Raw genomic sequence first — 20,372 nt, forward strand, 5'->3', positions numbered from 1 at the left:
GGAAACAGACAAGAGGGACAGGACCAGCCTAGTTCTATCCTGGACTGAGAAATTAGTCGAGCACCTTCACTCCATGCACAGCAGGCGGTATTTTTGAGTGGCCAACAATTTTAGTTCCACTTCCCATTCCAACGTGTCAGTCCATGGCGTCCTCGACTGCCATGAGAAGTCAACTCTCAGGTTGGAGGAGGCTTATTCTGTCTGGATAGCCTCCAAACTGACGGCATGAACATTGATCTCCCTAGCTTCCAGTAATTTCTCTTCCCTTTCCCTACTATCTTTTTCCATTCCTTTGTCACAATCACATTGTGCTTCCCTCTGTCAGCTGTCCTTGGCAGAGATTTATTTTCGCAGGACCTTTTGGACCTTTGAAGTAAGTGTTACAAGCTGAAATTACCCATTTCGACATTCAAAATCTCAGGGAATTGTTTGATCGTGTACTCACTCCCAAAGTACTTTAAAATTTTAATAATTATTTACTCTCTAGTACACCATTGCTGAAATCATTATCTTGTAAGATAATCTGGTTCATTTGATCTGATTTAATTATTGGATTACTTTTTCTCAAAGCAACTATTCTGATGCTATTTCATGCAATATCAAACATAGTACATTACCACACAGATGTTGTGCTGACCTTTTAACCTACTCTAAGACCAATGTAAACCTTCCTTCCTACACTGCCCTCCAAATTTCTATCTAGAATTTTTAAATACCCCTAATATACCTGCCTCTGCTACCACCCCTGGCATGCACCCACCACTCTCTGTGTTAAGAACTTACCTCTGACATCTCCCTTGTAATTTTCACCAATCTCCTTAAATTTTATTTCCTTGTATTAGTCATTTCCACCCTGGGAAAGGAATCTCTGGCTTTCCACTCAATCTATGCTTCTTGTCATCTTATAAACTTCTGTCAAGTCACCTTTCATCCTCCTTCGCATTCCAGCGTAAGTTTTGATGTACGTATCACAAATAAAGCTAATTTTCCATCCTTCCTCCAGTCACAGAATCTAATTTCCCTAGCTGAAATTGTGTTTATTAGCTTAGTAAAGCTGTTGAATACTGGTAAAAGTGTTGCACATTTAACACCGGAAGTTCTCGATGCACTGAAATACGTTAGCGTCTGTACAATTTTTCAGTCTGTTATCATGTGATATTCCCAGGACTATAAGGGACATCTGGAGAAGGCAGTGAGTAGAACATTAATTTTTGTATTCCCCACAGGGTTGATGGGGAATCCAGAAAATGAGTCAGTCTCTCATGCACTGAGATGTAGCTGACAACAAAGGAAAGCTGGCAAAGGCACTGGGGAAAAAGAGTGGGAAAAAAATCACAAAAAAATTAATGGGAACTTAAGAATGAGGATTGCTGTCTCAGCACAGTACATCCAGAAATGGAAGGTTGAATGAACGTTAGATGGAAATGTGATGATCACACGATGAGTTGGCATAAAAACAACCTTACCTAATATTGGCTCCAAGTCTGCCACAATTATTTTAAAACCTCACCTAATGTGGAACCCAAGTTTCCTGTAACAATCACTGTAAAGCCTCACCAAACACAAGTCGAAGTCTGCCATAAGTCCATTCTACACATTTAATATATTCAAAGCCTCATCAGAATGCAGTCAGTAAGCCATCAATCATCTATAATAGACTGCACCAACTAAGCATATAAGCATATAAGTATGCAGGTACTAAAGAAAAATGAATAAATGAATATAGGTAAATGGACAAACACATGAACAAATATGCAAAAAGTGTCAAGAACAAAAGATTAAAAATCCTTGGAAGTCAGTCCATTGGCTGTGGGAACATTTCAATGATGGGGCAAGTAAAACTGAGTCAAGTTTACCCCTTTGCTTCAAGATCTTGATGGTTGAGGAGTAATAACTGTCCCTGAACCTGGTGGTGCGGGTCCGGAGGCTCCTGTGCCTTCTTCCTTATGGCAGCAGTGAGAAGAGAGCATGTCCTGGATGGTGGGGGGTCCCTGATGATGGATGCTGCTTTCCTACAACAACCTTCAAGTAGACGTGCACAGTGGAGTGGAGGGCTTTACTCCTGATGGACTGGGCCATACCCACTTTTTGTAGGGTTTTCTGTTCAAGGCCATTGGTGTTTCCATACCAGGCTGTGATGCAACCAGTCAATATACTCTTCACTACACAGCTATAGAAATTTGTTCAAATTTTAGGTATCAAGTCAAATCTTCGTAGACTCCTAAGGAAGTAGGGGCGCCTCTGTGCTTTCCTTGTAATTGCACTTACATGCTGGGTCCAGGACAGATCCTTTGCAATGTTAACACCAAGGAGTCTGAAGTTGATGACCCTCTCCACCTCTGATGTTCCAACAAGGACTAGCTCATGGACCTCTGGATTCCTCCTCCTGAAGCCAGTAACCAGTTCCTTGAACTTGCTGACATTGAATAAGATGGTGTTGTTGTGGAACCAACAATCTCCTTGCTACTGTATATGCTGATCGTCTCCATCTTTGACTTGGCCTATGACAGTGGACACCACAACTCTTCAGAAAAACTGAATATGGCATTAAAGCTGTGATAAGTGTAAAACATTTAGAGAAGGGTGTCAAGCACACATCCTTGTGGTTCACCTGTGCTGATGGAGATTGTGGAGGGGATGTTGCCAATCCAAACTAACTGGGGCTGTAAGTGAGGAAACTTAGGATCCAATTACATAAGGAGGCTTTGAGGCCAAGGTCGTGATGCTTATTGGTTAATTTTGAGGGGAAGATAGTATTGAATGCTGAGTTGTATTTGATAAGTAGCATCCTGATGTATGCATGTTTGCTGTCTAAATGTTCCAGGATTGAGTGAAGAGCCAATGAGATGGCATCTGCTGTGGTGGTAGGCAAATTGGATCTCTCAGGCAGGAGTTTAAATATTTTATCACCAACCTCTCAAAACAATTCATCACTGTGGATGTAAGCGCTACTGGACGATAGTCATTGTGGCAGGTTACTACTTTCTTCTTAGGTACCGGTACAATAGAAGCCTGCTTGAACTGGTTGATATTTCAGACTGCCGAAGTGAGAGGATACTGATCTCAATGAACACTCCAGCCAGTCGATCAGCACAGGCCTTTAGTACTGGGCCATGTACACCATCTGGGGCGGATGCTTTCCATGGGTTCACCCTCCTGAAGAATGCTCGGGACTGAAATCACAGGATCATTAGGGGCTGTGAAAGTTTGTGATAGTACCTCCATCACTAACTCCCACAGTTCGGAAGTTGAGAAAGACACAAATTTCTAAATACTTACTGACAATATTCTGGAGCACAGTGGATACAGATTTTCTAATACACCATCTGTGGGCCTGGTTTATGATTTGGGGTGAGTACAGTGAAAGAAAAAAAGTTTGGTGTTACTGTGCCGGTCTTCAATCTCTCTTTAAGAGAAGAATTAATAATTCCAATCGCTATAGCTCAAGACTTGGCCAGTTGCAACATTGATCATGATGAGTGAGAACCAGATTAGTCACCAGTAAGGATACAAGATCCAGATTGAGTTTTCCCTTAGATTCCCAGTTCATATGGGTGCACAAAGCTGTTGGCACGTTCCCAGAAAACAGCTTGGGAACGTGGATAATTACCTGTATTTGTCAACAGGAAAAAACACATTTTATGAGTCAGGAAGCAATCACCAATGCAGGGATTCACTGAAGCCCTGTTTTCACAGTCAGTGCACGTGCTGTTGGCTGGTTTACACTCTGCTCCTCTTAAATCAAAACCATGTGATTACAATGACTGGATAATCTAAAGTTTAGCATCGGCTAAGGCACAGCTGACTTCTTGAGTGCATCCAACCTCAAGAGAGCTTTAAATTGAGCTGACATAGTCTGTCAACACCAGTGAGATGAATTCCTCATGGCCTCATCACATGACACCCTGTCTCCACTGGCTCCTTCAACTGTCTTTTTGTAGTTTACACCTTTCTAATTGATAAAACGAACTCTTGAATGAAAATGCCAGAAAACTCCTTATAGTGGCCTGTAGCGGTGTGCTACACGCTGCTCTGAATTAACGACACGGAGTTGGTAAACTGCAGTTAAAGAAGATTTTATTCGAACTTCGCGGCTTCGCTTTAAAGTCTCCCTGATCCCGCCCTCCCCAGGCACGGATGCTGTAGGAGGCACGTATTCACAGTCCTGCGCAAGCTTTTCCCTTTGTTGGTGAAGCAGACCTGGCGCCCTTTTGGGACTGGCCTTTATGCCGGCGCACTGGCTATTTGTGAGCTGGTTCGAGTGCGCTAGGAAGTGGGTCGCCACAGGCCTATTTTTTTTTACCCCATTCGCTCACAGAACATCCGGGAGACTGAAGTCGAAAATTCTCCTTTGTCCAAAATTGTGTGCAATGGTCTCAAACATTCCTTGTCCAACTCTCCCAATATTATGTTCAGCTGAAGTCAATCATCATATTTAGTTTGGTAATATCAGGATGAAATTCTTTAAACTATTCAGTCAGGTTTGTTAATGTGCATTTGAAGAATGCTAGACTAAATTGTTATCTTAATTGAGCAAATTGTTACCCATGATCTCAGGATGTCAGAAAATAGGGACAGTTCTAGGTCATTTAGATTGTTAAATCTATACCCCTAGGCCTGATTTTCTGTGCCACATCCAAAGCCTTCCATTCCTGATCTTACAAAATGAATCTACCTGTATTTCCCCTTTAAACATCCCCAATGATACAAGCTCCATAAGTCATGCGGAGAAATCCGGAGATTCACCAACCTCTGTGAGAAGTTGTACCTGCTCCCCTCAGACTTAAACAAACATCCCCTAAACTTGTCACTATGACTCCTCGAATGAAATGTGCCCAACAGCAGAAGCACATCTACCATACTGTGCCCCTCAAGAACGTCTTCGTTTCAATGAGATCACTCCTCATAGTTTTTGATTGCTATTCACTTATCGGATAACATCTCATTTCACAAATTAAGTGAGCGAATCTCATCTGGACTGGCTCCAGTGCCAGTATATCCTCTCTGATCAGGATGAAAGCTGTGCGCAGTACTCCAGGTGAGGCCTCACCAGTACTCTGTACAATACTTCAATTAATTTGCAATAAAGGCCAATATGTAACCTGCTTTCCTAATCACTAGCTGCAAATGCCTTTTGACTTTTTGGAAGTTTGTGCACGAGAACACCCAAATCCCTCTGTATTTCACTGACCAGTAATCCTTCTCCAATTATATTATCATCTGCCTTTAGATTCCTCTTTTCAGATAGCAGAAGCATTGGAAATCAACCTCCAATGACTTGTATTGCTTTGAGAACTGTGTTATGCAGCCAATGATTATATCACGGATTTCCTTTGGAAGCATCAGAATGTTTACACCTAAACCTGCACTCTATTCACACCAGCTGGTGCAGCATAACAATGAGAGGGAAGTGTCATATTGACAAAGGGCATGGATTTCAGTTCATTGGAAGAAGTTTTAGAGTTGTGAAAGATTATTTCACTGGCAGGCAGAAATCCTCACCATATTTAAAATGTGCCTAACCTGCACAGTTAAAGACCACTAGCTGTGAAGTGGGAGTCCACTTTGGCCAGCAGGATCAGCTGAGCAGTCTCTTAATGTGTTATATGATTTCAAGAAACACTGAATAATATTTGTATGAATTCTGCATACTAATCAGTATCAGGATCAGGTTCAATGTCACTGGCATATGTTGTGAAATGTGACATTCTACGGCAGCAATATATTGCAATACATAATATGAAATGACAATAAGAAATATATTAAAAATTCAATTAAATAAGTAGTGCCAAAAGAGGCTAAAAACAAAAGTGACATAGTATATATTGTTTCATTGTCCATTCCAAAATCTGATGGCTGTGGGGAAGAAGCTGTGCGGAAACATTGAGCGTGCGTCTTCAGGCTCCTCTACCTTCTCATCTAATTCTTCCATTGGACAAATAATAGTGCACCTTTATCTTTTCAGCACTAAATTCCAAAAGTGCTTACCTCTGGAGACCTGGTCACTTCTTTGATATTGCGTCGTTTTATCAGATACCTTGTTATCTTACAAAGTTAGACCCTGTACAAACTTATTGACAGTGGAGGTATCCAAGTCTGACCATTCCTTCCTTTGATTAAATTTTAGTTTCTCCTTACATTTGTAAACCCTGATCCCACAGCTCTGAATACCTTTTGATTTTCTTCCTGTCATATTACTCTTTAATACATTGAACTTTATATTGTCCTAATTCAGCAAGCAGGTTATTTCTTTTTAGGTTCTGTGAGGTTGCAGCCTATTCTACTCAAGGTTAATCTCAAATAATGCCTTTTTGTCATGACCTAGATATCCACTCCATCCTTACCACATCTTCAGCCTGATAACCACAACAAAACCCAAGATTTCTCTTATTAAAATAAGTGGTTTTTCCCAATCCAGAGGAAGCTGGATTCCACAATTCTGCTGATTGCATCACAAATGCATCCTTCCCAAAGCTCCATCAACTCCCCCAGCTAGATACCCCCTTCCAACTTCTACCCAGAAGCTCTAGCGCCAGCACTGGTGGATCACATGACCCCACACAGACCTCAGTCAGACAGGCTAATAACTGCTAGTCCACAGTCCTAAAACATTTATCTCCTTCTACTCTAATGGGTTACTGGAGAGTGACGCATCTCCTGCCCTTGACAGGAAATGACTGCTTGCAGCCAAGTGGCAATCTCTAACGGTTCCAGTTCAATATTATCACCATTTGCTCTTCCGTCTGTTTACTGTAACTCACATGATGCGCACTCAATTTGTTCAGAAACATCATCCTTCAGGCTGGGTGCAACAATCACAATCAGAATCAGGTTTAACATCACTGGCACATGTTGTGAAATTTGTTATCTCTGCAGAGCTCACAAAAAGTGAGAAGGCTGTAAGTTGTAATAAGTTGTTTCCCATCAAGCACATTAGGAATAATGTTATAGTCGACATGACCTTTTGGGCTTGCTTTACCCTGCAAGAAGGCCTTTACTAACCATGTACCTCAACTCTTCTTTGCCATCTGATTCCCAATTTCTCTTTCTGTCCATGAAGTTAACCACATACACTTGAAGATACAAAGTGACCGAGAATTATGGGTGATGGTGACACAGAAGTCAACAAGTTGATGGTACAGTCCTTTTTCTGTAATCCTTTTTCTCACACCCCACTTTCCTAAATTCCTTTTGTTTTTTCTCACAAGGCATTGAAGGATATGGAATGAATAAAGACAAACAGAATTAATATAAAAATGGGCAGCAGATTCAAATTCAGATTTATTCATCACATTACATTGAAACATGGGGAGCATTGATAGGATGGGCCAATTTCAATGTTGTACAACTGCAAGATTCTTATTAACATATTGTGTCCTTCTTCCTTGCTTCTGTCATCATGAAGAATTTCCCATCATTCTTTCCCATTGCAGATATGCAACTACTGTCCCTTCCTCTGCCATATATGTTTAATGGGGGAGTCGGGGGAGGGGGGAGGAGACAATAGACACTGTAGAAAGTGGCTAACCACCTTCTATCACAGTAAGCTCAGATACTGGTAAAGAAATCAAAGTGGGTTCAGCAGGTGCCAAAGCAGATAGTTGTCTTTGGGGAATAAGCCCTTCTGGCCATGTCTATCATTATCCCTTCCTCCCTTAGACCACTCAGTCAAGAAGGACTTGCCTCTGGATCCTGTCCTCCTGCTCCCTGCCATATTAGAGGCATAGTCTGGCAAGGCCTAAGCACCATCCAAGTTGTACATGGACTAGCGTCACCAATTGCCTACTCTGCGGTTCATACAGTAACATTAAATTTGACGCAATTAACGCAAGACACATGATGCTGCAGCTTGAAGCACAATCACAATTCTGTCACAATCACCATCACAAGTCATGCAGACATTGTATAATACCAATAATATAACTTCACGATCCAATTTTGAAGCCAAGGACAAAAGCAATGGCAAAACTTTTTATCATTTAATCACATCAATATCCAATGCTGTAACATTAATAATACAATACACTCTCTAAAATATCAGGAGGCACCAATACAACTCTGCAAAATGAAACCATCTCATCTTGTCGCTACAGAACAGAAAGGGCTATACTTGAGAAGTAATACATTGACAATGAAGTACTTTGGTGTTCCTTGAGGAAGTGACTTACTCAAAAATTCACCCTTTTCTCATTCATTAAGTACAGGGAGGGCAGCCTTTCAAATCTACATCAAGGATTGATGCAATTACTTTTAATCCAAATGACATAGTTTATTCATACAAAAGCATTTACTGTTCAAAATGCAGTTAATAAAAGTGCAAATAACAGACTTGATGGTCTATGACATAAGCTGTATTTTACTGCATTGCATATAATGATGGATTATTTTTTAAACTACTTCTTACTGCCGGTTTTGTTTTTAACACATAGCCAACCAGACAAGAGCAAATTAAATGTTATCCAGATTTTTATATTGGATTTACTAATGATCTAAAGTTATGCATATTAAGATGGGTGGGGTGCTGTTTGACATGTTTATATGTTATTTAAGTATTTCATGTCTATTTAAAAATTGAAATAGGGTACAGATCATTAGATCATAAACACAAGAGATTCTGCAGATGGTGGATATACTGAGAGGACTTGGCCCATAATGTTGCCTGTTTATTTTCAACTCGACATGCTGCCTAACCGGCTGAGTCCTCCAGCATTTTGTGTTGTTCAGTTCTGTAGAGCTCTCATGCTCCTGACTCTGGTTGCTTTTTTAATTTTATTACTCTTCTGGGTTTCAATCCTATTAACTGAAAAGTACTCCAGCAGGAACACCTGCAGTGGTAAACACAATGAATAGGAATGCCTTGTCCTGCATTGAGTTTGCAAATCCAGGAATTTGCCGAAGTTTAGTCCCAGCACCAATACTGTGTATCAGAAATGGGAGCACGAAATTGAACTCATGTCACAGCGCAATGCTTAAGGAAAAATGTTAAACCTAAGCTTCACATAGCCTCTCTGGTGGACTTAAAATATGCAAGAAGAGTAATAGACCTCTTCTTCTCTGTGCCCTAGCTGTATTTATTCTGTAACAAACACTAGCAGAGAAGATTTTCAGATCAATAAGGAGATAGAGAGATTGCAGATGCTGGAATTTGAAACAGAAAATGAACTACTTGAGAAATTCAGTAGCACGGACAGTATTTGCAGAGGGAAATGGATAGTTGGAAGTTTCAGGTTGAGACCTTCCAGCATGGATGAAGACTTATTCTTTCAGTCCAGATGAAGTGCTTTGACCCTAAATTCTTCCTGCAGCTCATTTTTATTTGATCTTCAGCCCATTAATATTTGTGGGAGTTTGCTACAAGCACACTAACAGTTACATTTCCTGCAATCATTACAGGGACTACACATGGGTTGTAAAACACTTTGGTATTTTCTAATTCTTGAAATGTGGCATGTGGATCAATGGTATTATGCTCCTTCATGACCTTAATCTTATTATTCCTAGTTTAATGTAGTGAGAAAATCTGATAGAACATTTTGAAAACATACTGCATCAGAGAAGCACACACTTTTGCCTACATGGACTTTAAAACATTCCACACAAATGGCTGTTCATCAAAACTGATGCCCGTGGGATTACAGGATCAGCAGCAGTTTGGATAGCAAATTTACTAAAGCAGAAAGTGGATGCTGGTGACAAATGTGGAGAGGAATGAACAGTCAACATTTTGGGCTAAGGCCCCTCAACAGGACTGGAAAGTAAGGGTAAAGAAGGCAGAATAAGAAGGTTGTGTGGTGGGGGGGGGGGGGGGAGGAGGAGATCCCACCTTCTCCTGAAGGAAAAATAATCTTCCTTATATCTTTTGCTGAAAATTGGAGATCTGTCAGTCACCTGGTTTCTGATCATCCTAGAATGGGAACAACTTCTTTCTATTTACCAAAACCAGGTCAAGATCTTATAAACCTCTATCAACCTTTCAAACTGGCTAGTTCAATGTATTTGCTCATTCTTTTTTTTTGCCTGATTCTTTTCCCTTTCTTTCTAGTTCTGATGAGGGGTCTTGGCCTGAAATTTCGACCGTTCATTCCTCTCTCTAGGTGCTGCTTGACTTGTTGAGCTCCTCCCAGCTTTTTGTGTGTGTTGCTCTGGATGTCCAGCATCTGTAGAATCTCTTGTGTTAATGGCTAGTGGTGGCTTTCAGACTGGAGGGTGATCGTTGGTGGTGAACCCCACCAGTGGTCAGAGCTAGAGGCCACTACTTCTTAAAAATATTTACCAATGACTTGGGCATCAGTATGCAAGGTAGAATTTCTAATGTTGTAGCTGACATAGAACTTGGGGGTGCTATACACAGCAAGGGGAATTATAACAGATTGCAAGAAAGTAGATGGGGTGGTTCAATAGGCAGACAATTAAATTAAATCCAAGGAAGTGTGAAGTGATGCACTCTGGCAGAATAAAGAATGAGAAAGTACATTAAACCAGTCAGTTTGAAAGGTTGATAGAGGTGTAGAAAGTCATGACCTTGCTTAGATAAATAGAAATAAGTCATTTCCAATTGTAGGGTGGATCAGAAACCAGGTGACAACAGGTTTACAATTTTGAGCAAAAGGTATGAGGGGATTTTTTTTCATTTAGGGAGAGCTAGGATCTGGTTACACTGACAATGATTTTGCCTCCTGTAGACAATCAGTACCCTCTAAAGGGAATTGGACAGGCACCAGACAGAATAATTTATAGGACTGAGGGAAGAGGGTCAGAATAGCACCAACAGTTTCCTTGTTTCGGAAGCTGGCACAAGCTTAAAGAGCTGAATAGTCTCTTTCTTTGCTATAATAATTCAGTGTCTCATTTCTAAAGTACTGTTGATTAGGAATTGCCTTGAATTGAATCGGGGGCTCACCACCATGTATAGTTCTGGAAGGCAAACTATAAGGAGGATGAAAAGTATTGGAAGGGTATGGAGGAGATTCCCTATGAAATAGCTTGTATTGGAGCTTTACAGTTATAGAGAAAGACGGGACTGGAGGAGGCTGAGGGTAACCTCATGGAAGTATATAAAATTACAAAGGGCAAAGAGGGTACATTTTTCGTGCAGTCAAGCTTCGAGGTGAGAAGTTAAGTTCACAGTTTAAAGTAAAATTTATTATCAGAGTACATACATGTCACAATATACAACACTGAGATTCTTTTTCCGATGGGCATAGTCAGCAAATCTATAGAACAGTCACTGTAAACAGGATCACTGAACAACATTAAATGTGATCTGTTCTGAATGTCTGGAATCTGGAATGCACTACATTCCAGTGAGATGGAGGAGACAGATGCTCTCATGACATTTAACAAGTATCTCACAATCGTTTTAACTTGTCACGGCATAGAAGGCTATGGGACTACTGCAGGTAAATGTGATTAGTGTCGCTCGGTACAAGTCTGGCATCAACGTATTTCTGTGCCCTTTTCTGTGTTGTATAACCTATGACATTGAGAAAATGCAACCTATTTTCAGCTCAGTTACTAGTCTTATATCTTCTGCCAGTCATCCCAAATAACTACCGTATTTTACAAGACATTCCTGATTGTTCAAAGCTGGTAGCATGGAGAAGGCGGAAGAGAAAACAAGACCATGATTTCATGGTGCATCTTCAGTGAAGCCAGGTGCTCAAAGTCCTTTTGAGCAATCATGATATCGTTGAAGTGCCGCGACTGGTGTAAGTGTAAGAAAACGACAGGATTTAGTGCAGAAATTCATTATGAAGGTTAAAGGTCCTTTTGTATTTCAAGGCATATGGATAATGTTGCACAGTTTGGTCATTACTTACAGAGCTTGGACCATGCTGATGCTGAGAAAGAGAGCATTACTGAATCATGAACACTTAAATCAGTGATCCCCAACTACCGGGCCACAAAGCATGTGCTACCGGGCCGCGAGGAAACGATATAATTTGGCGATATGAAACGATATCAGCGAGTCAGCTGCACCTTTCCTCATTCCCTGCTCACTGTTGAACTTGAACGCACGCGAAGTCATTAGTCACCTAAACCCAGCGATACCCTGTGCCGGGGATCACTGGTTGGCCTCAGGAAACTGGCCGCTTTGCGTGGCTAGCGGGAAGTGCCGTCGCTACGGGCCTGGAGTGCAGACAGATGGGTGCCGCCTCTAAACCTGTTTAGCACACCGAACATTTGTGGGGAACTTGGTGCTAAAATATTCGCAGATGATTTAATTCAGGCTCAGGGTTTTGTAAGCAGCAGAGCAGCTACCTCGCTGCGATCTACTGAAAGTCATCCCTCAGGCCAAACTTTTGTCTGCCGATAGATTCTATAAGGGGGGCTGGCACACGCCCTGTTGCACTCCTCGCTCAGTCGGTCTCTCCGGACTGTGACCGCCACAGCCCCGGCACGGGGGCCTCTGGCCCTTATTCTGTCCTCTCACCCCACCCATGGCCAGCCGCACCTGGCCAAGGCGTCTGGCGGTGGGCAGGCAGAGGCTGGAGTTCGGGCCTGGTGGCTGTCTAATGAGGCAATGAAGCCCTCAAAAGTGCTTCTGCAACTTGAGTCCAAGCACCCTGCACTTAAAGACAAACCCATCGAGTTTTTTGAGCAGAAAAAACGTGAGCAAGCGGGACAGAAGCAAGTGCTGAGAGCCATGAAATCTAAACTGAGGAACAGACCAGAAACAAGGAACCCCCTTCGAGTATCGCTGTCTCCCATCACCCCTCGATGGAACCGTCTTGTTGCAGGGAAACAAGCCCAGGGCTCCCACTGATTCAGCGATATTTGTGTGTTGCAATGATTTTATATGTTCATACGAGGAAAATATGCACTCTGTGTTTAATATCCAAAGGTTATTTAAAATGTTATGCTATTGACTTATAAGTGACTTATCACTATATTATTGAGGAAAATATGCGCTGTGTGGTTAATAGTAAATTCGTTATATAAATCCTTTTAGAAACTAAATTGAGTGTATTAGCCACATAGAAGTGACTTATAGTTGACTTGTCACCTATACTCTGGTCGTAATGAACAACTACCCTCCCCCACTCCCCCCATCAGCCGGTCCACAAGAATATTGTCAATATTAAACCAGTCTGCAGTGCAAAAACGGTTGGTGACCCCTGACTTAAATGAAAACAGCTCTTGTCACAAATGTTTAATACTGCATGCTTCCGTAGAATATTGTCCAAACAAACTGTATATTTAAATTGTGGTTTAGGGACAGTACACAGTCAATGACTGGATCCTTAGAAAGTGGCCACACAGGTTGTCAGGGTAACAAGGAAGGCATCGAGTTCATGAGCCAGGAAGTTATGCTGCAGCTTAATAAAACAGTTTGGCCACATTGGAGTACTGCATTCCATTCTGGTCAGCCCATTACTGGAAGAATGCAGAGGCTTTGGAGAGGTTTACCAGGATGCTGCCTGGATTAGAGTGCACATGCTACAAGAAGAGTTCAAGCATTCTTGGGTATGCTCGAGTGACAGGCGCACGTGTGACAGAGGCTGAGTTTCAAGTTTTCTTCTTTGAACGTGTGCAGTTTCCCCACTTGAAAGAGATTCACCTGAAGGTTTTTTTAACTGGATTTCACTCAATGACCAAACAGCTTTTCTTTTTTTGTCCTTTTATTTTTTGCAAGTGCGGCAGTTTGATAGTTCCATTAGTTCCATCAACCATTAGTCATTAAGTGAAAAAAATGGCTGCTTCTCCGGACTTTGCAGACGGATTCCGACCTGCACAGTCTCTGTTTCTCTAACAGACCGTTATGTTTTCAAACCAGGCGGCCCCTCCCGACGGTTCCCGAGCTCTTCTTAAACCTCGTGCCATTTCTGAGAAGAGCCTACACGCGATGACCCCCGTGACGAAGCTAACCCAAACGCAGTGACAGCAGTGCTCTTTTCCATGAAACAGTCTCTCAAGTTAGTTAAAATTCAGCATCTTACCACAGGTTCCCGGACTGCTGCTGTGATGCCCCCAATGTTCCGGGCAGAAGCAGCACTCCGTCAGTGGGTTCCATCTGGTCTATCAGTGGATTCTTGCTATTATTTTTAAATTTTATTTTCTTTTGCCTCTAGGTCCCAATACCTTCTAGAAGCTCTAGTTTGACTTGACACTGAGGCAACACCTTATAGAAGTTTACAAAATTATGAGAGGCACAGATAGAGTGACAACTGGTGTCTTTTCCCAGGGTTGAAATGTCTACTACTAGAGGGCATTCATTTAAGGTGAAAGGGATGTTCACAGGAAATTTGCAAGCTGTGATTTTTTTTACACAAACTGTGATTGGAACGCACTGCCAGGAGAGGTAATGGAGGCAAATACAGGCAAACTATTAAAAAGGCTCTTAAACAGGCCAATGAATATGGAAAGCAGGGAAGGATATTGACTTTGAGTAGGCATAAGGGATTAGTTTGGTTTGGCATTTAATTGGCTTGGCACATTGTGGACTGACGAGCTTCTTGCAGTGCCGATTTGTTCCATGTTCTATGTAGGTGCTACTTACTGATGAAACTTTAACATCATTATAGGAAGTTTCTTGGGCTGCTATTTGGATTGAGCAATACTGATCTATTTATTTCAATATTAGCAAAGGACTATTCCACACCTTTCCCCGCAAAGTAAGCAGCTATAACTTGCATACACATAGTCCGAAAAGTGTACTTTTAAATAGAAAATATTGACCACTATATTATACGTGATTCAACAAGCGGCAACTGTACACAAACAAATGAGAAGAATCATTCTGCTCTGACATGTCTCTATTAAATAATAAATCTTTCCTTTGTTTCCAAATTTACAGTTTGCACACACTGTGAAAGGCTTCTCCTGAAATTTACACTTAAACTAGATTTAATACATCCCTTCTGGCAACTTCGAGCAGACTGACAACACCATACCATTAATTACCATTTGTGCTGTCTTTACGACAGTTATTTAGTTTATAATATTTTCGCTTAGTAATTCATTCAATAGTATTTTCTAGTTAGAATTAGAAGTGTTTAAAGTGTATTCATTGCATGTAAAATATATCGGCATGCGATGACGTCACATCCGGTTTCGCCGCGTCTTGTGGGAAAACACCGGTTTGAAATTAGCGCGAGGGTGGGGGCTTTCCACGAGGCTCACCTGAGCACAAGCAGTTTTGCAGGCATGAGAAATCACAGTGAGAGCAACGCTGTAAGTTAATAGATAATCGATATATTGAACTAAGATGTTAATGCTGACCCTGTTAGAGGTAACGTCGGTAGATAATGTTTATGCTTTCGTTAGTTAAAGAGTCGCGGATAGTTTGCATGGAAGTGTATTTAAAGTAGTCAATGGAGCAGGTAAACTCTCCCTGTATACTGCACCTTAGTGTAATGTAGTTATAGTCACCTTTGCAAGTATTTACACTTGAAATGTGATATTAAGGAAGGAACAAATACTGTATCAATCTTGTATTGTTTTATCAACAGTTTTCACCATATGTTAATGTGAAGAGTGAACAGTAAATGGTTAATCTTACTGCGATCTGGTTCTTATTAACTGTGGTTTATCCGGACGTTAAATTCGGCGTTTCGTTACACCCGAAGGAGAACGTGACACCATTAAACAACACACACATTGTATCTATAAACATGAGTAGAATTTGTCCTTGAACAATGGCAGAATCTAAACCAACATTTTAGCTTGGGGAGTGTGGCTGTATTCTAGACTAAATATCCCATACAATCCTTCCCATGATCTCTAGATAGCACAACAGAAGAACAATATGGTGACAACATACACAAAATGCTAGAGGAACTCAGCAGGTCAGGCAGCATTTATAGAAATGAACAAACAGCTGACATTTTGGGCTGAGGCCCTTCACCAGGAGAGGAAGGGGGAAGATGCTGGAGTAAGAAGGTGGGGAGAGGGCAAGGAGTACAAGCTAGAAAGTTATAGGTGAAGGCAGGTAGGTGGGGATGGGGTTGAAGTAAAAAGTTGGGAGGTGATAGGTGGAAAAGGTAAGGGGCTGGAGAAGAAGGAATCTGATAGGAGAGAAGAGTTTACCATGGGAGAAAGGGAAAGAGGAGGGGCACTGGGGGAGGTGATGGGCAGGTGAGAAGACAAATTAAGGGGTGAGCAGAGTGGGGAATTGAAGAAGATGGAAGGGGAGGGGAAATATTACCAGAAATTGGGAAATCGATATTCAATTCATCAGGTTGGAAGCTATCTAGAAGGAATATGAGGTGTTGCTCCTACAACCTATGAGTGGCCTCATCATGGCAGAAGAGGAGACCATGGACTGCATGTTGGAATGGGAATGAGGATTAGAATTAAAATGGTTGGCCACCAGGAAATCCCGCTTTTTGTGGATGGAATGAAGGTGCTCGACAAAGCGGTCTCCCAATTTACGTTGGTTCTCATCAATGTAGGGAAGGCCACATTAGGAGCACCGAATTCAGTAGATGACCCCAACAGCTTTGCAGGCCAACTGTTACCTCACCTGGAAAAAACTGATTGTGATCCTGAATTTAGATGAAGGAGGAGGTGAATTGGCAGGTTTAGCAGTTCTTCCTCTTGCAGGGATAAATGCCAGGAGGAAGGTTAATAGGACAAATGGACGAGGGAATCACAGAGAGAGTGATCCCTGCAGAGATTGGAGAGATGGGGGAGGTAAAATTTGTTTGATGGTAGGGTCCGGAGAAGATGGCAGAAGTTGCAGAAAATGAAGAGCTGGATGTGGAGGCTCATGGTGCGGTAGGTAAGTACCTACCCTGTAAGACGGCAGGGAAGATGGAATGAGCATGGATGTCTGGGAAATGAAGGAGATGTGGGTGAGGGCAGAATCAATGATGGAGGAAGATGTTCTACAAAGGAAAGCTTTGTAGAGCAACATGATGGCAAACTTCCTCATGATTCAGACACACAAAGCCTTTGTGCTTCCTTCAGATCTCAATAGTCTACAAATAATTCAATTATAATCAACATCCACCATTTTATTTCAATTCATTTGTCAATCTCCTGTGTTGTGGATTGAACATGGGCATATTCTCAATGCTGTCACTCACCTCTTCAAGAACATCAGCTAACTTGCTCAGTATTTCTTCTGAAATGTTTTGGAATGTTGGAACACTGTGGAACAAAAGAAGGTTTTTATTATTAGCAACTTGTTATGCAACAAGACAATGAACTACCTGATGTACTGTAGTTCTAATCATAAATTAGGACAGTGGAATAAACAAAGAATATTTTTATCATTTACCTGGAATTTAACGTTGCTTATTATCGTTCTTCACATATGATATCTGATCTGCTAAATACTTACAACCTTATCTGTATCTTACATCCTTATCTTGGTTTTATCATTGCCAACACAAGTACAATATTCAAATCAAAGCAAGGCATTTGTCTGGGTTTGTTTCAAAACTAATATCCATTTCTAATCTCGTGTAAAGTTCAGAAATCCAACTCGTTCCATTTGAAAAAAAAACCTGAAATTTGACTGAACTTTGTGATGCACCATCAATAACTCACACTGAGACGTAAGGCGAGATATCGGCTTTTATTGACTGGAAGAAGGAACCAGGAGTGAGTGTCCATCATACTATGTCCTGGAGACTGAGGCCGAGCGTCAGGCCTCAGATCGCCTTTATACAGGGGCCTGTGGGAGGAGCCACAGGAGCAGCCAGCAGGGGGCGTGTCCAGACAGGCACAGAGTTCACCACACTTTGTTCCTTTAGAATGAACCTACATCAACATATTCGCTGAATTAGCAAAGGAGTTTAAAAAAATAAAAGAAAACTATACTTCTGGAATTTATGCTGTCGCTTCTAAATTGGACTGCAGCAGTTGGAGTGCAACACAGTAGTAATATAGCAACAAAACAATAGAGGCCGTTATAGCCATCATAAAATTTTAAGAGATAAGACTAGCTCTGAATTTGCATCTTGTGCAGTGTAATTCAAGCTTGCTCTCTCCTTTGAAAAAGGAATATCACAAGGTAGTGGAGAAATAATCATCAATATAGTCTCTGACAAATCCCTCAAATTCACTGCAGGCTAGGGGAACAAACATCAAAGTCCTATCCCATGTTTATAACGCCAATCAGCTCTTTTGGGCAGGTAGTGTCACTTGTGTTTCTGCTGCCTCATTCCCAAAACTATCATTCTATTTAATTTCTGGGAGGAAATCACTAGACAGACAAAAAGAAAGATTGAAGGATATGTTCCTTGAAGAAATGCATCTTCCCCACTGATTTGGGAATCCTCAGCCCATGACTACGCAAAGTGGAGAAGAAAAATTCAGGATGGTAATGATCTTCAGGTCCATGCATTCAGAGCACATAGTAGCCCAGTTTAAGTGGCAGAAAAAGACAGAGCATCACGCCCACTGAACCATCCCATCAGTTACCAACTACCCACTTATGAAAAGGGCTGTAGTTTCTACATTCACCTCTTCAACCACCTCAGCATCCACACACTACACTGGAAGCAAATCATACTCAGTCCCAAGGGACTGTATGGGAAGAGCAAGAAGATCACAAGATACCACAGCACGGGATTTTACACTGCATCAATTTTTCAACATGAGCACCAGTGATAAGAACAGAAAATGCTGGAAATAGACAGTGGTCTGGCCACATTAATGTTTCAGGTCTAGACTCTTTATCATAGCTCAGATCTTCAATTTGAAAAGATAGCACTGTTTTCCTTCCCATAGATGCTGCTTGACCTGTTGTGTATTTCCAGTATTCCCTGTTTTTATTTTAGATTTTTAGCACCTGCAGTTTTTGTTTCACTTTTCAGTCACTAGTGCCAGGGAATCTACTTCAATAAAATGGGCAAAGAATTAAGGTGTTACGATTTAAGGAATGTTTCTAATTGAGTTTATTTGGAAGCTACTTAAATGTTTGTAAATATTACATTTTTAAAGAACTTTCTAACTAATAATATTCATTTTTTATAGTATATGGGTAGTATAGGCGCAATGTATTACAGTAGTTCAAATACAGGGATAGGGAGGGTTAACAGATATATGGGACAACTGTAGGCAAATAGGACTTAGCTTATATAGGCAGAGATACAAGAGATTGCAGATGCTGCGATCATGAGCAAAGTGCAATCTTTTGTTTCCATGCTACACAACTACAGATCCTGATGGAGGATTTTCACTAGGAATGTTGGTTTATTCCTTTCCTTAGAGGCTGCCTGACCTGCTGAGATACTACAGCATTTTGTATGTGTTACTCTAGCATTAACAAGGCATTTTCATCCACATAACCGCCACTCAGTGTTTTTGTTTTGTTTTTTGAACCATTCTCTGTAAACTGTGGAGACTGTTGAGCATGAGATCAGCAGTTTCTGAGATACTCATACCACTGTATCCAACACTAACAATCATTCCACTCTCAAAACCATTTGCATCACATTTTCTTTCCTGTTCTAATGTTGGTCTGAACAACAACTAAACCTCTTAATGATGTCTGCATGCTTTTACGCCTTGAGTTGCTGCCACATGATTGGCGAATTAGATATTTGCATCAATGCGCAAGTGTATAGATGTTTCTAATAAAGTGGCCACTGGGTGCATTTCAAGTTTTGCTAACTTTAGGAGATGGCTAAGTTTGGGGTTGTGTTTGATATGCACCCGAAAACTCATTTCCAACCTTCAACCCCCAAACCATGTGTGATTACTTTGATGCACAGATGTCATTGTTGTCTACTATTGACTTCGGAACAAGCTTCACCCAGCATGTACTTTTTGTGGATGTAGGAATTCAGTCAGAAGATCAGTGCCCGAGCCTAAAATCAAACTAACTGAATGGAGACGTTAAGGGAAAGTAACGATAACCAAATAGTGTGATGGATATTCACTGTCCTGGGACAGCTAGTCTCATGTTTGCTAGGAATGCTTTCTAAATACAGCTGCCACATGAAAGATTACAATCAGTTGTAATTAAACTTTCAACTATATTGCTTTGTTTTGTTGTTGGTTGCAAAAGGAAGTCAGTTTTCAGTTCTTAAAAGGTAAATGGATATCAGTAATCAGCTTGAAGTCATAAACTCAGCTTTGCAAACAAGCTCTGTACTATGCAGACATTCTGTCTGTGAGAAAGCAGACACCTGCTTTATTGTTGCTCAAGAGTACAGTTTAAGACAACGGGTTGTTTCAGACAAGCTGATTCTTAAGTTACTTAGTTCAAGGAAGTTTACAGAACAGATGGATATCACTTAGCATATTATTACCAATGTGTTTATATTTGAGTTATGTGCTCAAAGAAGTTAGCTTTACAGCATTTATGGTTTTGATTAAAGTTTGTATTTCAGAAAATACTTTTAGACCATTTGTGTTAAAAGGATATCTGAGGAAAGGTTTCACTGCTAATATAATGGTTTTTCTGTAGCAGTAGT

At 41.1% G+C, this 20,372-nt stretch overlaps 1 protein-coding gene across 2 annotated transcripts in view; it reads right to left on the minus strand.

Annotated features, from left to right (window-relative positions):
- prkg1b (protein kinase cGMP-dependent 1b) overlaps nt 1-20,372 on the minus strand; it is a 730,867-nt gene that overhangs the window by 291,962 nt on the left and 418,533 nt on the right. For both annotated transcript variants that reach the window (XM_059947430.1, XM_059947429.1), the window contains exon 5: nt 17,031-17,094. In XM_059947430.1, the coding sequence (XP_059803413.1) occupies nt 17,031-17,094 (64 nt within the window). The remainder of the gene's footprint in view (nt 1-17,030; nt 17,095-20,372) is intronic.

Source organism: Hypanus sabinus, chromosome 22 (genome assembly GCF_030144855.1).
Source record: "Hypanus sabinus isolate sHypSab1 chromosome 22, sHypSab1.hap1, whole genome shotgun sequence".
NCBI classification, from domain to species: domain Eukaryota; kingdom Metazoa; phylum Chordata; class Chondrichthyes; order Myliobatiformes; family Dasyatidae; genus Hypanus; species Hypanus sabinus.